Source organism: Metarhizium robertsii (genome assembly GCF_000187425.2).
Source record: "Metarhizium robertsii ARSEF 23 chromosome Unknown MAA_Scf_5, whole genome shotgun sequence".
NCBI classification, from domain to species: domain Eukaryota; kingdom Fungi; phylum Ascomycota; class Sordariomycetes; order Hypocreales; family Clavicipitaceae; genus Metarhizium; species Metarhizium robertsii.
This window is the reverse complement of record NW_011942193.1, coordinates 2117295-2136621: the sequence shown is the minus strand read 5'-3', so window position 1 is coordinate 2136621 and position 19327 is coordinate 2117295. Positions and strand designations below refer to the sequence as shown.

Genomic DNA, 19327 nt, shown 5'->3' with positions numbered 1-19327 from the left:
ATGAGTTCAAAAAAAGAGGAGGAATTGGGTTCGAGATATTAGCCACCGAGGGGCTTGTGGATGGGCGTGGTTAGTAGAAGTTGGTCGACGCCAATGACGCTTTGGTTCCGGGTACTGTCTCTAGTCTATTGTAAGCGAGCAAGAGCAGTCAGTCGATGCCTCTTTCCAAACTAGCACCCGTAGCAGTTGCTCAAGTGAGTACAAAGATACCAAGGTGCCTAATGCGGCACTTGACGGCACAGATGAACAATTTCCAAGAGAAAAATGCTACAGAACCCTAGCGAAGACTTGACGAGGCGGACGGCGCACCATATCTGCGATTTCACGCCCCAGCCACAAGTGCATCTTGGCCTGTATTGTCCATGCCCACATCACCTCCCTAGGTGCTTGGGGTATCGAACCTTGACAGAATAACGGCACTGAGCTACCAACAGGGCTGTGGCGCCTGGACACCTCGTTTTGCCAAGCCCAGTTTCCTGCCGAGCAACTACCTAGGGATTGAGATGACGCCGACGCCAAATATCACAGAGGCGGTTTCGACAAACCCAAATGCCAAATGGGCCCAAATGACTCTGACCCATAATAAGCGGACATGGCTTCACGGAGACCGGATGAGCTGGCAGCCTGTGTGGTCGGAGCAAGGGTGATGATGGGTGGTACTATGCCCTACCAGTCTATCCACCAGAAAGGAGAGACCCAAACGCGACTCGGGATGTGGTAGTACCTGCTCCCGGAGCCAAAAAGAGGCATGCGGCGGCGATCAGGTTACCTGTCTCCACCTCCAGGTCAATTTGACGAGAGGTGACTACGAGCCACACAGCAAGTTTCGCGTCCACGATGCCAATTTTTGTCGCTGCTACTTTGACTTCCGAGTCGGACCTAGGCTTCGCTTAGACCGATACCATTGTCTAGTCTCCATCAGAATCCAGGAGTTACATTGATGGATATCGTACGGCCAAACGGAACAGGATTCTGGTGTGCCTGCATCGCGAATCCACTGGGCACCGCAGATAATTACGGGGGAGAAGTGGCGAGGACCCTGAGAATCCTGGCAAGCTATCGCTGACGAGCTACGATGATATACGTACTACTAAGCTAATTAATCCATTAGTTTGTTTTCTTCTTGCCCGCCGAATACCCCGACTCTTCACAGGAAGCTGAATGAAATAAACGGCATCATGCTCATCTCGTGAGGCCACCTGCGATGAGGCCGGCCTTCTAGTTGCCATTGGGCAAGTGTGGCCAAATTCGGGCAGAATGACTTTGGACCGACCTTAAGCCCCAGAAACCTCCTGCGGACTTTGTTGTGGCACGGTCATCGACCGGGACCCTGATGTGCATGACAAGCTTTCTGAAGCAAAACTCGGTACGAGGCGACTCTACCCGTCAGGTCTTGCTGTGGCCCACAAGCCAGTCAACTATTTGCAGGGTTTCCATCCATCCCGAGAGCCCCTTAAAGATGAAGGCCTCAATTGGACACGGCCGAGACAAAAGATCTGCCGACGTTCTAATTGGGGCACGGCCTCCTTTAGTTTGTGGAGTTGGACTCACCTTGGGGGATGGGATTTCAACTTCACGGTTATGCTCGTGCATCGGAAATACCGCCCGCCATGACGTATGTCTACACACAGGTATCAGAGTAACCCACCAAGGCTATATTCAATGCCACCGCCGGAACAAACTTTAAGCTGGACGGGCAGCATATCATCTGAATGCCTTTGACGGCACGGCCTGACCGCGCCCTCCAATGCCAGCCTCGTGGTCCAATGCCAAAATTCATATCGGGCCAATACGGCCGATAGTCCTCGGCAAGTTCTCTAAAGTAGCAGAACGTGCCGCGCCAACCCGCATCGATACCTGCACCTAAATGCAGCTTCGCTTCCAGCACAATGATATGATGTCATTCGCCCATACAACAAGGGTCCATCTCGTCCGAGTGTACGGAGTAATGGGAAAGAATTTCTCTGGTTTTGTCTGGGATGTCGTCAGGTGGTTCATCGATGCTTGCGCGTAAGTGGTTGGGTGCCAAATCGGTAAGTAGCTGGCGTTTTGCCACCACCTTCACTGGCTCATGCTGGGGGGGCCATTCAGATGATCTGCCGACTGACGGAATGACGTAGGTACGGCTATCTTCGCGCCGTGGCCTACGACACGGCGCGACCCTGTCCCTGATTTCTGTCGTCATCATCCCAGCAAAATAGCGCCTCAAGGCCTCCAGGGGGGTGGGTGTTCGCGCAAAGTCCAACATGCATGTAGACTAACCATTCAACCACTCACATTCCGGTGGCTTGCGGGAATGAGGAGATGTCTGGCTGCCACTCTTTACCAGGCGTCCCAATTTGGAGAATGTTTGTGTCAATATCTGGCGTGAGCAGTCGGGTCTCATGTCAGTATGTACAATGCACAGATGATCGGGAATGGGGCACCTTCCCCATTCATCGTCGTTGACAAATGAGAGTCGCCGAGGAATGAGACTTTCTGCGGTTCGGTGTTAACTGTGTGGAATCTGAGAGAAACATTCTTTAGCTCCCACTTGGCTGATAATGACATCAGTTCGGCATTAATGACTTGCTGCTGGCAAGTCCAAAGAGCCTTGGAATACGTCAGGAAAATGGTCAGACAACCGTCGAGGTGCGGGGTTACGTCATAGACAGCTGCTTCGGTGGAGCAATTTGAGATGGTATTGAATCGCAAAAGCCTACCGGGTAGGTCGTTAGAAGAGTCTGGCCTCTGGACAACACGGCCTGCCCTATTAATCGAACATGTAGACGGGCTCTGAATGGTTCGGCATGGTCTTCTGGACTGGGCTCGTGGCAATGATTCACTATATTGCTTTTATGAACCTGTTCATATTGCTACATCTGACTGATCTGCGTTGTCTGTTACTTGTTTTATTGGGCTTGTGTCGCAACCTATAATTAATCCGGATGTACAAGAAAGCATGGAGGTACAGTTCCTGGCATATTTAATTGCCCACTAAGGCGTATACACTTACATACTGCAGGTTATTATCGTTTAGACCGAGTCTCCCAGGTAGGTATCTGGCTAAATACTCGTTGTTTTACACTATCATCATACGCTGCCAAATCGGAGCATTCAACAAGTTGAATACACGTTTGTAATAGCTTTACACACTTGATGGCAAACTCGACGCCTTGGAACCCGAACTGGCTGTTCACACTGGCCGCTGAGATATGTAAAATCTCCGGTTGAGAATTTTTGTCAATCAGACAAGAATTTTTAAAACAATCTGGGGTGAGTTAAACAATCGCCAGTGGTGCTTGATATGGCCTTGCTCACGCAGGCCTCCCCAAGAACTATTCCAACGAGGAACTCGTAAAAACGTGACAAATCAATCCATTGATTCGGGCTGCTATGTTGTATATCTGTTTGCAGAGAGAGCCGAACTCGAGTCGATATATCTGCCCTTGTTGGGGTGAGAGATGAAAAAGATCAAATACTGTGGACGGTTGTCGAAGATTAACGCTTGCCCGTAATGGAGAGGGATGACCATGCCAGAATTCACCTTATATGAAGCCGAGCAGGGTTGTCATATAGCTAGCTGTGTGGCATTCACGTTCAAGTTCGACGCGTGTCATGCACCTCACCATCTGAACTCCTTTATTCCATGCTCCACTTATCGCTGGACCTGAACAAACGAGCTGATTGTCTCAGTACATGCGGCCGCAGAAACCTCGAAAAGCATGTATTTCAATGTTGTTGACTCATTCGAGGCCAGCTGTAACAAGGGGTAGGGCATAGAGATGTGATCTTCACACAAGCATAAATAGAGCGTATTCGCCTGCCAATGTTCATAACCCTAGTTCCATTCTAACCTGTCGAAAGCAAGGCTATTGTACAAAGAGCACCCTTCATCACGCTTAATCCTTCTTCATCGGAAGTATGGTCTCCTCGATACCATCCTTGGTGATGATGAGCATCTGAAGGGCATCGCCAACCTCAATATGACGCTCCACCGCGCCATCAAAGGCATCCTTGATAATGGTCTCGACTTGAGCTCTGGATAGAGGATGGCGCTCTCTCTCTTGCAGATTGTGGCCTTCACCACTTCCGGGGACATACTGATTCTTGAAGTTGACTTGGTTATCAAGGAAAGGCATAATCAAGCTTCCCGCAGCACCACCGGCTCGGCACTGCTCTCGTTCGTAGCTACCGACAGGATCGTACGAATACACAGCACCCTTTCCCTCTTCATCCAGGCCGCCTAACATGGCTGTCACATAGTATGGGAAGAACCGCTTCTGGTATAGAATTGTGGACAACCGCTTGGCGCAGGCATTCAGCGTCATAGGCTTGCCGTGCCGGTAGCGATAGATCTTGCAGATGGTGTCGAGCTGGTCTCTCAAGGCGGTGCCATCGGCAGCGAATCCACAAACAGAGAGTACAATGGTTGCATCATCCTGCGATGAGGTTGAACCACCAATCTTGAAAACTTTGGGCGCCATTCGGGAGTTGATGCTATAGCCGCTGGTGTGTCTGGTATCTCCGGCCATGATGGTGAAGTCGGCACCAGCGATACCTAGCGTGGAACCGCCATTGTCGGTGTAACTACATTTGTGTTAGATGATATCAAGCTCGACGAACGTATAATGAAAAAAATCCTATTGCGAGATACTGACGGATTGAAGCGATGCTCGCGAGGCTCTCCATTCGTCCTGGGAGCATCCGAAAAGGAGTAGTTGGGGCCATTCATGACCGGGTTTTGGCTAAACATGGCGGCCATATTGGCGATCAGTGGGAGTCGCAACAATGCAAACGGCGGTGTGCGGTTTGATGTGAGGACGGCTTGCGACGGGCAGACGGCAGTTGTGTTGAGGATGATGCTTTCGAGTTGTTTGAAGATGGAATTTCAGATGGCCTGTAGTGTATGCGCGCGTCGTCAGGCCAGCTGCAGCCTTGCCAGCTGCGTAGTGGTCGGTGCTTCACGTTGGGGAAGCTCGGATGACTAAGCCAATTCAGAACGGGCAGCCACGTTCCCCCGACCAGGAAGCCACCGCCATCTGCAGGGGTGAGTGATCCCTGGATCGACTTTCACATCTGCTGCCGAGGCAAACTATCATACGTATTTGCTCTCTTTGGAAGCCTCCTTTCCTCGACATTGCATCACCTTTGATTCTTCCCTCATGCAATAGCGCTTTTCAATCAACATGACGCGAGATATTCGCGCCAAAGCACTTGAGCGCATAGCAGCACTCTCGGCGGCGAGCTCCACCACGTCCTTCGACAAGTCCGATCTCGACAAGCTATGCCGTGCCTGTCACTCAGCACGAGGCCGAGAATATAACCATGGGGGATACAGCACTAAGCAAGCTGGTTCCTTGGGCCGTATTCCAATGGTCTGGAGATATTGTGCATTGTAAAAATTGAAACCTTGGCGGCTAACATAAGCCTAGTCAATTCGCGAATTCGAGGTTCTCCTGGCTTTATGCAAAACTGCACCCAGCATTCAATCTGGCCAGAGCGCTCAAAAACTTTCGTACCGATTGATCCCCTATATTCTCGAAGCGCATACACAAGTCTTTGCGTCGTCGCCTTTTTTCCGCAAAGTCGAGCCGTCACCGACTGAGTCCCTGGCCTTTCATCTTACTGCGGCGCTTCTCTCTCTGGGCACCAATTATCTCGACCTAAAGGAGACCGTTGCCGATGGAATATGGGCGTTTACCAATGCTTGTGGAAGAGCGACTGAAAGTGTACTCTCGCCACAATCTGGAGACCCAGGAAGCCTTCCTGTCGACGATGCAATTCGTACCGTAACCATTGCCCTGGCCCTCCTAGGTTTCCTGGACGCCGCTTGCGCCCAGGCTGACTTTTGGAAACCCGGGGGCAGGCTAGGACTTATCCAAAAGATCAACCAGCTCTTGTCAGAACCATTTCTAGTTGCAGTGGAGACATCTTTATCGACCATTCGAAACTCTCATAGTCAGACCCACGAGGTTCGAGAATGGAAACGATTGCTTCGCCATTATGCATCCCATGGACGGCCTCTTGGTGCCTTGATCATCCAACGTAGCTTTATGTGGCTTGTACTCTCCAGCACATCATTAATGGTTGCAGATGGACCCGCCCTTCGCAGGCAGCACGTTCTTGATCTGCTTATGTCTGAAGATAGATCTGCCTTGAATGAACAACGAGGGCTCCTAGACGGAGATTTGAGATCGATCGAGGTGTATGCTGGAATTGCTACCGAACAAATGGATTACCTTGATGCTGGTGCTGATTTTGTTCTCCTGGGCTCACCGGATCAACAGAAATTGGCATATGATGTCAAGGCCGCTGCCATGATTGCCCACTTGAACTGCTCAATCCTCAATGAAGATGCTGCCGATTCCGATGTACTCATGGGTTGGCTGCAAGAGACGCTGGAAGATACCTTGCAAATGTCTGACCCTGGCCTCGCTGCCGTTGTTCTGCGATGCATGGCCCTCATTTGCCGAATTTCACCATCTTATTCGTCATCTGTCAGCCGTGCCCTTCCTCGCTTCTTGGTCCAGACGACACCACATAGCGACTCTATCAAAGTTGCCTCCGAGAGTTTGGCCTTTGTCCTAAAGTTGCTATCAAAGGACGCCATCATCAGTACTCTTTACACCCTCGGAAATGTCTTGAGCCCGGATGCTGAAGCAGAAATTGTCAACGGTCTCGCTAATGGCATGGCCGGGGCCGATGAAGGCTCAGCTCCCGGAGGCTACAACCGCCGTCATTCCACTGGTAGTTCAATATCACTTTTAATGAATGGCGAGCAAGAGACTGCTATTGTCTATGGCAATGTGGTGAAAGCTATTTGCACCATTGCCACCGAGTCTGGCGACGAGAAGATCATTGCCTTGGCACAGTCAATGCTCCTTCAAAAGCTTGACAAGGTCAGCGCCAGTGTTGATACCAAGGTGATCTCTGGCGCAGCCAAGCTCTCTCTCCAAGGTGGACAGCTAGAGTTTCGCTCATTGCTCAAAACGTATAGCAGAATTTGTCACATTGGTGTTGTGGACCACAAAGACTTTCTCTTGACCGCTGTCATGAAGGCTCGTACGTACATTTCCGCCAATTTGCGTCGTGACTCTTCCCTTTTCAACATTTACTGGGAACATCTGCTTGACGCCATCATCTCACTGGGTGATGCTGAATCTCCACACCACACAAAGGAGTCAGACGTGCAGCTGGCTGCACAAGAGATCGCCGAGCTTTTGCATCCCTTGGCAGTGTTCATGTCTAGCAATGATGTTGCATCGAACCCCGTTGATGACGACGAGACGTATCTGCTCCTCAAGGATGCGTGGTTCAACATTGTTGTTCACGGCTTCACCACATCCACAGATCGTGGCAGGAAGTACATTAATGAGCTTCGTACCATTGCTGTCCATTCGCCTCCCTTGGTAGCTGGGGAGCGAATGGAAGTCGTTGAGAGTGACATCGAACTCAACACGGTGCTCAGACGTGCAAACAGTGGGGAGCGAGAAGCTGCACAAAAGAAATTCCTGATTGAGTTGATTCCATCCAAGGTATCCGACATCAAGAGCCTCAGCTATCGCAAAGTAATCTTCCTACAGGCCGCCTACCTTGTCGAGAGTCTACGAGCAGATGCGGGTGACTGCACAAAGGTCTTGTCTTACTTTTTAGAACCCAGCATGCGCAAGGGCGAAGTAAGCAGCACAATGGAAGGCATCGCTGCTGCAGTTGTCGAAAAGTATCTCAAGAAGACGCTGGCTGGTTCGGAGCCCACGTTTTCAGCACAGTATGCAGCAACACAGCTGGCAAATATTTTCTGCATTTGTTGTCATCGCATTGAGCGTGTACAGCAAGCTGCATTTACATGTGCAGACCGCATCATTCGGGATGTCCCCTCTGCTCTGTGCCAGAGAAAGTCACTCTTTGCTCTTCTTGAATTGCTGTCTCTCATGTGGTCGAGTTGCCTCGAGGCTGAAACCGATCTTTACGCACCCGAATCCACCTTCAAGTCGGACATCGGGAAAGTGACTGTGGAATTGTCCGACGACTATGATTTCCGCCGTTGGACCCTCGATCATCTACACCGTAAAGCCAAAGTCTGGGTTACCGCGGCTATTAACCTCGCCCCCATGGATGTCAAGGGCTTATTACAGACGTACCTTTCTGAATTTGATAACGAGGGTGCTTATGGCAACATTTCTCTGGGCAGGTCGTTTGCACTAGAGCTGGGCGCCATCATCCCATCGTCTGACAACCGGCTTCAGTCTCTGGAAAAAGTTGGTACTTGTGAGATCAACACGGGTTCAGATCTCATTGCTCAGTATACGACGAGACAAGAGTATCGATATGGCGAGACGTTACCAGATCATGGAAATGAGCTGATTAGCTTCATGAGTGTCAATCGACGACTGTCCTTTTCTCAGTCACATGTAACCGAGAGCGCCAACGCCGCAACTGCCCTGGCTCATGTTGAGGCCCGCATTTTGAGCAAAAAGGCAACGCCTTTGAATGAGGTCCGCGACATCTTGAGACGAGCTGCGGCCTTGCTCTGTCGAAGCTACCGGGACGAGTCGGCAGTTACAAAATATCTCGTTAGTATACCTTTCGCATTGTTTACCAAGCAGTCTATCAAGGTTGGTGTTTCACTGTGGCTCGGTGTAATGAATGAGAATCCGCGACTTGAGCCAAAACTTCTGAACTGCATTGCCCAACAGTGGGAGTTTACTATTTCTCAAAAAGTTGGACTTTTTAGCTCGGCATTGGCACATCCCGATCCGTTCTTCCTGAAGGAAGAGTTTGCTCCGAGCGACCTTGAGCTCATGGCCAAGAAGCGACGGGCAGTCCAGGACGTGCTGTCGCCGCACACTCGGCTTGTGCAATTCTTCACCAGTCACTTCAACGCTACTCTCCTGGGAAGCTGTGACATACAAAAAGTGTTCCTGCGCATGCTAGACCTCACGATGACTGCTCTGAAAGAAGCCCCTTCGCACCCCATGGCTCGAGAACTGCGGTTTCAGCTAGTATTACTTGGCCTCAAGGTCCTTCGCTCCTCGAGCACGTCAGTTGGGGAAATGGCACAGTTCAGGTTCAGGGATAAGATTTTGTCCGCAGGTCTTGGATGGTTCAGAAACGCCCCCAAGTGGTCTTTTGGCAGCAACCTACTTCAGTTGAAGACTGAAGTTCGATTGATTGCTGATGTCTTGGCGGCCATGAAGGCCATTTCCGTTACTGGAGCCCCTGCCGCTGGCAATGCCAAGTCTCTGCACGCCAAGGAACAGCTGCTTCAATTGCTGCTGGAAAATGAGCAGTCAAGGCTTGCGGTCTGGATCAACCCTCTCAGCCAACAAGGACTGCAATTGTCCGCACACAATACGTCAAAGTCGTCCATTGAGAATGCACTGATTCCTCTGGTTAAAACAGCCTGGCAGCAGGACCCCTCTATTGCTATTGAGCTTGCCACGAGGTTCAACTTTCCTCGCCTTCACAGGGATGTTAGACATTTGCTCTTGTCCGCGCCCGAGAAGGCAATCTCTGACCCAGAAGCTTTACCGTTGATATTTGGAGGACATTTACCTGATGATGTAAATTCACAGCTCAAAGTAAGTTGACTGCATACTTTCTGCCACTGCGCTGTATGCAGCATTCTAACGTATTTCAGTACCTCCTCGTTTGGGAGCCTGTCAACCCCCTGACAGCCGTCACCATGTTCTTGCCAGCCTACAAGAACCATCCGTTCATTATCCAGTATGCCATGCGGGCGCTAGAGAGTCATTCCGTAGACATCACCTTCTTCTACGTTCCCCAAATTGTGCAGACGCTCAGGTATGATGCTTTGGGCTACGTCGAGCGCTACATCTTGGAAACTGCACAGTTCTCTCAGTTGTTTGCACATCAAATTATTTGGAATATGAAGGCAAACTCGTATAAGGATGATGACGCTCAGGTACCAGATGAGATCAAGCCCGCTCTTGATGGCGTCATGAGTAAGATGGTAGAAAGTTTTGCTCCCCTGGACAGAGACTTTTACGAACGAGAATTTGCCTTTTTTGACGAAGTTACTGGCATTTCTGGCAAGCTTAAACCCCTCATTAAGAGACCCAAGCCCGAGAAGAAACAAAAAATTGAGGAGGAACTCCGCAAGATTAAGGTTGAGGTCGGCGTCTATCTGCCCAGCAACCCCGATGGTGTTGTTATTGGCATCGACCGCAAGTCTGGCAAACCCCTCCAGAGTCACGCGAAAGCGCCTTACATGGCCACGTTCCGTATTCGCAAGAACAAGAGTGGCGGAGATGAGGTCAACGGTGCGGACCTTGAACAAATACAGGAGGACAAGGGGCAAGAGCAACATCAATTCCAGGACCGCACTATTGAGGTGTGGCAGTCGGCTATTTTCAAGGTTGGCGACGACTGCAGGCAGGACGTTTTAGCTCTGCAGATGATTTCCGCTTTCCGTGGCATCTTCCACAGCGTGGGCCTGGATGTCTACGTCTTCCCATACCGCGTCACTGCCACGGCTCCTGGATGCGGTGTCATTGACGTGCTACCCAACTCCATCTCCCGTGATATGCTTGGCCGAGAAGCCGTCAACGGTCTCTACGACTACTTCATCTCCAAGTACGGCAACGAAGACTCCCTCCGCTTCCAACGGGCCCGCAGCAACTTTGTCAAATCCATGGCTGCCTATTCTGTCATTTCGTTCCTGCTCCAATTCAAGGACCGCCACAACGGCAACATTATGATTGACGATGCCGGCCACATCCTGCATATTGATTTTGGCTTCTGCTTCGATATTGCGCCTGGAGGGATCAAATTCGAGCGCGCACCGTTCAAGCTGACCAGCGAAATGGTGGCTGTCATGGGCGGGTCAACCGACCACCAAAGCTTCAAGTGGTTCGAGGAGCTGTGCGTCAAGTCCTTCCTCGCTAGCAGACAGTATTGCGAGAAACTTAGCCAGATCGTGCTGCTCATGATGGACAGCGGCCTGCCATGTTTCAAGCCGGAGAGTGTCAAGCACTTCAAGGAACGATTTGTGCTGGAGAAGTCGGAGAGGGAGGCGGCCAATTTCATGAAGGGCCTGATCAAGACGAGTTATTCTAGTTATAGTACTGGCGTCTATGACCAGTTCCAGTTGCTTACGAACGGTATCCCTTACTAAGGGTGCTGTTTTGATCCAACTGGGTTTTCTGTTCTGTTTTTCAGGTCAAAGTTTGTCTAGTGCTTTGTATTTTCCCATGTTATCCAAGTAATAATAACATACAATCGCATAAAATACAAGCTTGTATGGTTCGCTGTGTAAATTGCATCGTACACCGCTCCCGCCAGGATTGATGCCCTGCCTCTCTAAGAATATCCGTCTACCCGAGTTTCCGTAACTTTTCATCTTCCGTTACTCACCCCGTAGCCTCGAATCATCAGACTTACGGGGTCATGCAGAACTTTGCTTCTGCATGTGCGTCGGAGCATTGTAACTCGTGTAATCTACATGCACAAATGCCCTATCCACAATGGGCACCGACTCCAAGAAATACGTCAGCACTTCACTCAGGTCGTGGCTATCCTTGAGCGGCGTAACAGCCGATAAGACAATGTCCACTTCTACAAACAATTTGTCGCCAGCATGGTATGCGCGCAGGTTCTGAATCTGTCGGATGGCGGTTGCAAAGCGCATGGTGAGATAGAGGAGGAGGTTACGCTCGTCGGGCTGGGCCGATAAACCAGTGAGGTTACGGACGTGGTGAGCGGATGTTTGACTCCATGTGAGGATGACGACAAGAGAGAGAAGGAGACCGCCAGCAGCGTCGAGCCACCATATTCGGCCGTAGAAGCCGACTATAAAAAGTCAGAAATGGATTTGTAGTGCAGAGGGGCCTATTATCCGTACCAATGGGGAAGAAGATTGAGCCAACGTTGAAAATGACGTCGGTTTTGGCGTCGTCGGCTCTAAAAATGCGTTAGTGAATGCTATGCTTGAGGAAGAGTTCGGGAACGTACAAGGCTCGAACGCTAGAGTTTTTGACTAGTCTGCACCAAACCCAGCATCCGCCCTTGATGACAATGGTGCTGAACATAATGATGATGGCGGGGAGACCGAGTTGGAGAATCTCATGTTCGGGTTTTGCAAGACGTTGGATACATTCTAGGCCAACTTGGACAAATGATGTGACCATAATGACAGAGAAGACTAAAACTCCTACAGGTTCCAATCTATGAATGGGTGAGCTGCAGTTCCATTGCTAGAGGGTGGCTGGGAAATACACACCGACGACGTCCAACGGGATAGTGATGCTGATCCTGTTGACCAGCCGAGATCAACCTCGTGGTAGTCCACACAATGGCGGTACTAAGAAAATCGAGAACTGCGTCAACCAAACTAGCTAGAACGGACATAGAAGGCACAGATATGATTACGGCGACTTTTCCGACGAGTAGAATAATGTTGGCGATCATGTTCACCCAGATGGCAAGAGTGACAATTGGATCATCACTGTCGATTTCGGCATCTTCAAGCCAGGGAAGATTTGGCCGCGGGCCAGAGTCGCTTGAGCTGGATGGAAGGGCGGGTTGTGCCGTGTGATCCTCCTCCTCACTATCGTCATGGGAGTGTTTTAGTAGAGGCAAGTTTTCCGAAGAACGGAAGATGTCCTTTGGCGTCCGCTTTTGTGGCAACGCAACCTGCTTGGAGAATTCATCGACGGGGGAGCTGTTGGCGTTGGCGTTGGCGTTACCGTTGACTGTACCATACGAGCCAGTGGTTTGCGCAAGCTGCTCCATTTCAGCGGCAAGAGATGCTGATAGAGACGCGGAGAGAGATTGAGATGTGCCTGGTTCCTCGGTAATGGTGGCGGGGACATCAATGGGCTTGAAAGCAGAGGCTTCAAGTTCGGCATTGTACTCATTGAGCAAATCGTGAGGAATTGAAGAGTCCAGTAGACAGTCAATGTACATGTATTGTTCAATGAGCTCGTTTGTCCGCTCATAATATTCTCGTCTTACACAACAGTCAGTATATAGTCAACCCGAGTTCAGAGATGGGTTCGTGTGCGCATGTGTCTCACTCACATGGGTTTCTTCATGGTCTGCAACTCGTCGTCATGTTTCCAATAGCGCTCCCATCGATATCGAGGGTTGCTTTTACCAATCAGGTTCATACTTCGAGCCAATGGACCCTTCAGAATCTGACTCAAGCGATTCTCATCCTTGAGGAGGCGCTCGATAGCATCGTCTTCGTCGTGACGCATCCACAGGCCAGCTTCCTCGTCATCAGTGCCATGGCGATGGAGTGGAGGAGGCCAAGAGCCGGCCAAGCTTTGTTGAGAGCGGCTGCGGATGAGTGAGGCGAGAGTACCGGTTCGAGTGGCCAGTGGATAGTGGTGATGGTTGTCGTCGAGAGACAGCAGTGAGGGCCGGCGAACCGGGCTGGTGCGGTGATTTGGTGAACTCATTGCAGCGGCAGTTTGGCAAGGCTCTTGAGCAATTTCATCAGCCTCGCCTTTGCGAGCGAGGCTTGAGTCGACGAGAGGCGAGATTTGACGTGGGCTATGGTGACGTGATACTCTCAAGGGGATTGGGGCTTGAGATCAGAAGATGGAGGGCGCCCGTACGAGGAAACAAAGCCAATGGCCAGAGGGTTAACGAGCCCAAGCAAAGCAGAGACTGGGCATAGCTGTTAAAGAATGCACAATGCCGATTCAAGGCCCTCTCCCCAAGTAGGTAGGTAGTATTAGATAGTTATATGGTTTTTTTTTAAGATAGAAGAGTGAAGCACCCCAGCTGCATTTTTGAACGACCCTGAAAATGATTGGTCGCGCTAGCCTCACAGGGATACGGCAGCTCTTTCCTGCAGACATTTCCGCACCAGCAACAGCGCGGGCTAAGTGATTGAAATCGTTGGTGCACCGGACATGGACATCTGGAGGGGTCAAAGCTACTCCGTACAGCACATGGACCCCACCGTAGCGAGCCGGGCTGGCGCATGGAGCGGGACTTGCAGCGCGACTGCAGCTGGAGCGCAGTCTTTGGTAGTTCAGTCCATGTCTGCGCGTGGTGCTACCAGCTTGAGCTGCTCACTACAACTTGCTCACTGGCATCTTACCTTACACTGCGCTTGGCGCTGCAGACTTGGGTGTTCCGCCCTCCAAGTGCTAGAGCCCTGACCGCAACCCGCCTGGACCCTCGCCAAGTCGCTCCTTCCCCTGGTTGGCTGGCGCCGCCGCAGGAGCCTCAACAGGGTAGCATTGAATCATTTTAGGTCTGGTCTGGTCTAAACGCCAGACCAGAAGTGCGGCAACCACGGCGTCTCGAGCTTGTGGCGGCACCAAGGACCTTCATCAATCTCGACTGACTGACTCCGGAGTGCCGTCATCCTGGAAACGATGCCCTGTTCTTCAACCTCACGTCTTCATGGCGCGATACGCGATGCACCCACCATGCGGTGCCGAGTTGACGTAGCCAAACTTGTCCGACGCTACAGAAACGATATGCATGGACTCTTCGCCTCGCCATTATCATCATCAATCTGGTGCGGAGTATCCCCAGTACTCGCTGGTCTCTACATGGAAACAGGCTCGATAGGTTACACAAAACAGCGCTTAGTATGATGTGTCGTGCATACACCCTCAGTCGACTGGCAACCGCACCTCCACGCTACATGAGCTGAACTCTCCAAGTCGGCCATTTGCATCAAATTTACTTTGATTTCTGCGCTATGCAGTGGTCCACTGCTTCAACCACTACCCCAACCCTGCGACAAACCATTATAGATTCGTGGCCGCTGTCCTTGAATGCTCCGCGTGCTCTCGGCATGTGATGTGGATTCAATCTCCGTTCGGATGCCGAGTCTCGACCTCTGCATGGAGGGAGCGTGTTCGGTGCCTCGGACACCAGTCATCTTGCAGTCCAACGGTGAGCTGACTATCTATCCATGGCATTGGACCATTCGTTACACTACAGCATGAAGAAATCCCCAGCGGGTGTAATGCCGAGGCGGAGTAGTGTTCAGCGTCGTCTCCAATCTGTCCACCCCCCGGGAGGCCAAAAGAAAGTCCTTGACCAGACCAGGTAGCTGACTATCACCATTTATACCATGTTGTACTACGGTGTTTTTACTGTATACTTTTTCATAAATATGCCATATTCCTGGGTAGTTGTAATGTTAGGCAAAAAATACAAAAAGATTACATACAACACTGGGTATTCGCTGGTCGTCACCGACCCAACTACTAATCCAGCGCTCGCTAGGTTATCGTACGAGATCAGACGGGATCGTGAGCGCTGCTAGCGGCTATGGTCGTATGTGCTAGATTCGTTGTTTGTTCTACCTATAAATTGTTAGCTTGGTGGATTAGGGTAACTGAAGCCAATGTGCAAAATCTCTCTAGCCCATAGCACGCCGTAATTGATGATGTGTCGCTGAACCCCCATCACTATGAACTGACTCGTGCCTTGGGGAGTTGCCAAGAGTCGTATTTCAACTTTGTTGTCCGCCATCTATCTCTCTCGACCAAGTCATCATGCCAATCAGTTGACGTGCCAAAATCCGAACAACCCAAATCTACAAATGGGCATAAAATACTGAGACACAAAAATCACGGGGTCCTCAATTGAACTCGTCATTGGCACCGAGCTTTCTCATTGGAAACCCTGCGACGAACATCCATGTTGTTCGGCGGCATGGGTTCGCACAAGCAGGGAAGCAGGGGTATGCCCTGTTCCGAAGCACGGCTATCATTATCAAGTCGATCGTGTGCTTCACTAGTATTGTATTAATCCTCCGTCATAACCAGACTCTTGTTTCTTGCGCGTCTGTTCGACGACAGGCCTGATATAAAGTAGTGCATAAATGAGCCGAGTTCAAACGCTCCATATCACCAAATCACCTCCGCATTTGCTTGGCTCATGTCATATCGCCCTCAACGGCGAAGGCACCGTATCGCATTGTATTGCACGGCATGGGAATAATGCACCGCTCAGTCAATTGGATGGACCTCGACGGAGGCAGCCAATGCGTCAGTTGAGCAAGCTGCTGTTTTATCAGACCGTGTCCGGCTCTGGAAATAACCGTTGACTGTTTGTGCCTTGCGAAACTGGGCATGGAGTACTCCGTAGTCCGCACTGAACACATAGAAAATAGCATTTCCTGACAAGAGAAGACGCAATGACAAAGAATGGTGGATCGACGCTTGGCCAAATGTGTGAAGGGTCAAGTGGCAGATTTGCTCGGTTGCGCCTTCCAGTCTTTGCGAAACCTTGGCAACCAGCTTTGCCTGGCACGAACCCCAAGACATGGCATGCCTCTCTCTCTTCTCACGATGGCTTCTTTGTGCCTCATGTCGGTGCCCGTAACTTGGCAACGGCTGCGATGGCATGGCCGAGGGGTGGCCAGCGGCAACTGTTCCAGATCACGATGACACAAGCCCCCGCTTATGTTTATCTCCGACCGGGCAAGATTGGAAACCTTTGTTGAGCCATTCCAAGTCGATTGTGGCAGGCGGAATTCCCAAGCGGCACCAATCTAGCGACATGCCAGTAAGCCGGCAAGTCCATGGTTGGATGATGGGCTCTTTTGCTGAAGGCGATATAGCTACGGATCCGAGCATAGCAGCACTCCGAACCGAACCACCACACCGATAGAGTATGTGCATACATACATACCTACATACGGTGGACGAAGCGCAGCAGAAAAATTTCTTTCATCCACAGCTAGTATTAAGGTCGGCTCAAGTGGGACACTGAACCATTGGGGCGGAGACTCCCCAGAATGATCCCATTGCTTTGAGGGAGCCAAGACGCACTCGGCGGCTCCAGGCATATTCTCTCTCTCGGTCCCTAATCATCAGACCTCTTTACTAGAACGGCCGCCAGCGATCGCAGTACAAACCCGGCCTTGTGGATCGTAGACTGTGGGGGGGTGGGCAACTCATGTTGGGTTCCAGTTGGTGTCGCTGATGAAAGCTTGTTGTTGCCGATCCCATTGCCTAAATGCACGCAGCACACTAAAAACCGAAAACATGAGTCTGCGGGAATCACGTTCAAAAAAGGATAGACATGTCTCGCCCCTGGCCGTGACCTTTCATTGTGGCCACGACAACCCGTCAAACATTTCCGTCGTACGAAGCACGCCAGAGTGCTGCCAGAGTCAATGTTCGGGACAGTTGACGGTCTAAGGGTACCCCCTTGCCCCCAAACATGAATGCCGCAGTCAAAGTCAGGCAAAGTGCTAGTATTGCATTGGCAGAAGGGGCAATTCTGACTACGCACTCCGCCTTAGTGACGGAAATAGCAGCAATCATCCATACCAACGGATCGAGTAATGCAGAGCTACGACGGAGTACTGGGAGTGGCTTTCCCTGCACAATACACTCCCCATAATACATTTCTGGAGTCAGCGACGAGGCACCGCCACCCGTCATCGTATTGGGCGGGTGGCTACAAGCTTTACGACGACCACGGTGCTATTAACAGGCACCGGCTAGGGTGCGCATGAACGTCGAATACACCAGATGTTGCCAGCTGCGTTCAGAGATCGGCACTGGTAGCTACGGCGTAGGGTACGCACAGGATGGACCTTGCCTATAGCTTCACCAGACCGTAGACGCTACGTAGCAACTTGCTGTTCTTCGCTTCGCCTTATCATTAATTTTGCCGGTGTCTACTCGGTACACCAGATCAAAACCAGGAGCCTCGGGTTGTCAGTTAGAGCGCTATGGACCAGGAGGGACTTGCGCCTTGCATATTTTATTATGGGCACTGTGGACGGAGCAACAGAGCAAAAGCAGGCATGCAAGCAATCACTCACAGAATACGGGACAGCCGCCTCCACGTTTCCCCCCTCGTAGGTTGCGTACATGGCGCGACGGATGAAGACGGGGATGGCGAATGTTGTGCCCACAATTTCTCAGCTCAGCGTCGTGAGCAGCAGATTGTAGACACACGGGTCTCGGCAGCTCTACAAGACGCCTCCTCCCTAGCTCGAGAGTACGGAGTACCAGCACCAGCATCAAAATGTATTCTGCCCAAGACGAGGCGGGGACGCAGTGGCTCGGCCGTGTTGAAAGCAACGCGCGTTGGCGGGAATAATTCATACGTACGTTCAACTTTTTGCACAGGGGCCACCAGCGAGGCAGCAAAAAGGATTGTAGAATACATGCTCCGTACAATGTGCGTCTGAATGGAACCTATCCACCGGGTGCCTGGCTTGTATGCAGGCTGCTTGTTGTTTCGACGGCTACGCATGAATTATAATAAAAATTTGTGTCTGCGTCCCAAAGCAGATATGGTCTCGGCCTCAGGATGGAGGACGCCTTAATGGACGCCTTAATGGAAGGGGATTGATGGTGACCGCTTTGGCCTGTTTGACGAGTTTCTTTCTTTCTCCCCCGAGCCTTTTCTTCTCTTTTCCTTTTTGACCTACCAGTATTCCATGCTTGAGTACATTGGGGGGCCATATGTAGTACATATGTACACAGTACTACATACAGGAACAGGGGAGGTAGAGCGTAATCCCGGCAAGGGTGTGGATGATGCGTGGTTCCCATCTTTCCATCCAGATCGGCCCAGCAAAGAAGCAAAGAAAAAAGGCATCCAGGGTGCCACCCACCCAAGCTGCCAGGGACCAGAAAGAGTGTGCGCGCGCCTGTGGCTAGGCTAGCTTGGACGTGTAGTGCTACTACTAATATAAATATACATGTAATAACAGTCTGGTCAATGAAAGGGGCCGGAGCAGCCGGGGCCGGTGCCTTGATGGCCGATACATACGTGCCTCAGTACTTACTTACTAAGTACTTAACCAGGTACATAATTAGATGCGATACACAGACACCGCGCCCGCGTTCAGCCCGTCGGATGGAAAAGGCACGGGTACCTTTTCATTAGGTACGTACCTCAAAGTACGGAGTAGGCAGGCAAATACTGGGAGAGGTGTACAGTACGGACAGAGGCACGGAGTGTGTATGTACACATGTACCTACATATTACCATCGACTGCACATGTTGCATGTGTCCAGATGTCGAATGTGGCCACTGGCCCGAACATTGCGCGTCGATTGGTGCTTTCAGAAGTCGCCCATGTTCCCGAGTTCGCAAGATTGGTCCAGGTCCAGGTCGGCCGTGGATCATGGGCCAGGCTTGCAGGCCCGGTTGGTTGCCAGTGGCTGTTCCGTCGCCTGGGAGAAACCTTCCCCTTTCTCGTAAACCTGGCAGCTTTGCCGAAACTTCTTTTCTCTCCAATACCACAAGTCTTGACCCCGTGGCCTGTTGACGCTCAATTCTGTCCAAAACATCCGCCAGCTGCTGCACGGGTTTGGCGTTTGTCTGTCGCGGCCTCGAGTCCTTTTGAGGATAATTGCACGACTGAACCGATTGCGAC

The 19327-nt window shown here is 51.1% G+C and overlaps 3 protein-coding genes across 3 annotated transcripts; 1 reads left to right on the top strand and 2 right to left on the bottom strand.

The window, feature by feature from the left end:
- Positions 1-3881: 3881 nt before the first annotated feature.
- On the bottom strand, positions 3882-4744 carry MAA_04016 (proteosome beta subunit protease; the record flags this gene model as incomplete). Its single annotated transcript, XM_007822014.1, has 2 exons — positions 3882-4569; positions 4641-4744. 2 exons carry the CDS (start codon positions 4742-4744, stop codon positions 3882-3884), a joined length of 792 nt encoding a protein of 263 aa, XP_007820205.1.
- Positions 4745-5168: 424 nt separating this feature from the next.
- MAA_04017 (phosphatidylinositol-4-kinase) lies at positions 5169-11119 on the top strand (the record flags this gene model as incomplete). The annotated part of the gene is made up of 3 exons (XM_007822015.1): positions 5169-5357; positions 5415-9563; positions 9623-11119. 3 exons carry the CDS (start codon positions 5169-5171, stop codon positions 11117-11119), a joined length of 5835 nt encoding a protein of 1944 aa, XP_007820206.1.
- A 270-nt stretch (positions 11120-11389) lies between these two features.
- Positions 11390-13406, bottom strand: MAA_04018 (cation efflux family protein; the record flags this gene model as incomplete). The annotated part of the gene is made up of 5 exons (XM_007822016.1): positions 11390-11793; positions 11846-11904; positions 11956-12168; positions 12224-12952; positions 13024-13406. The coding sequence occupies 5 exons, from the start codon at positions 13404-13406 to the stop codon at positions 11390-11392; spliced, it is 1788 nt and encodes a 595-aa protein (XP_007820207.1).
- Between the last annotated feature and the right edge of the window lie 5921 nt (positions 13407-19327).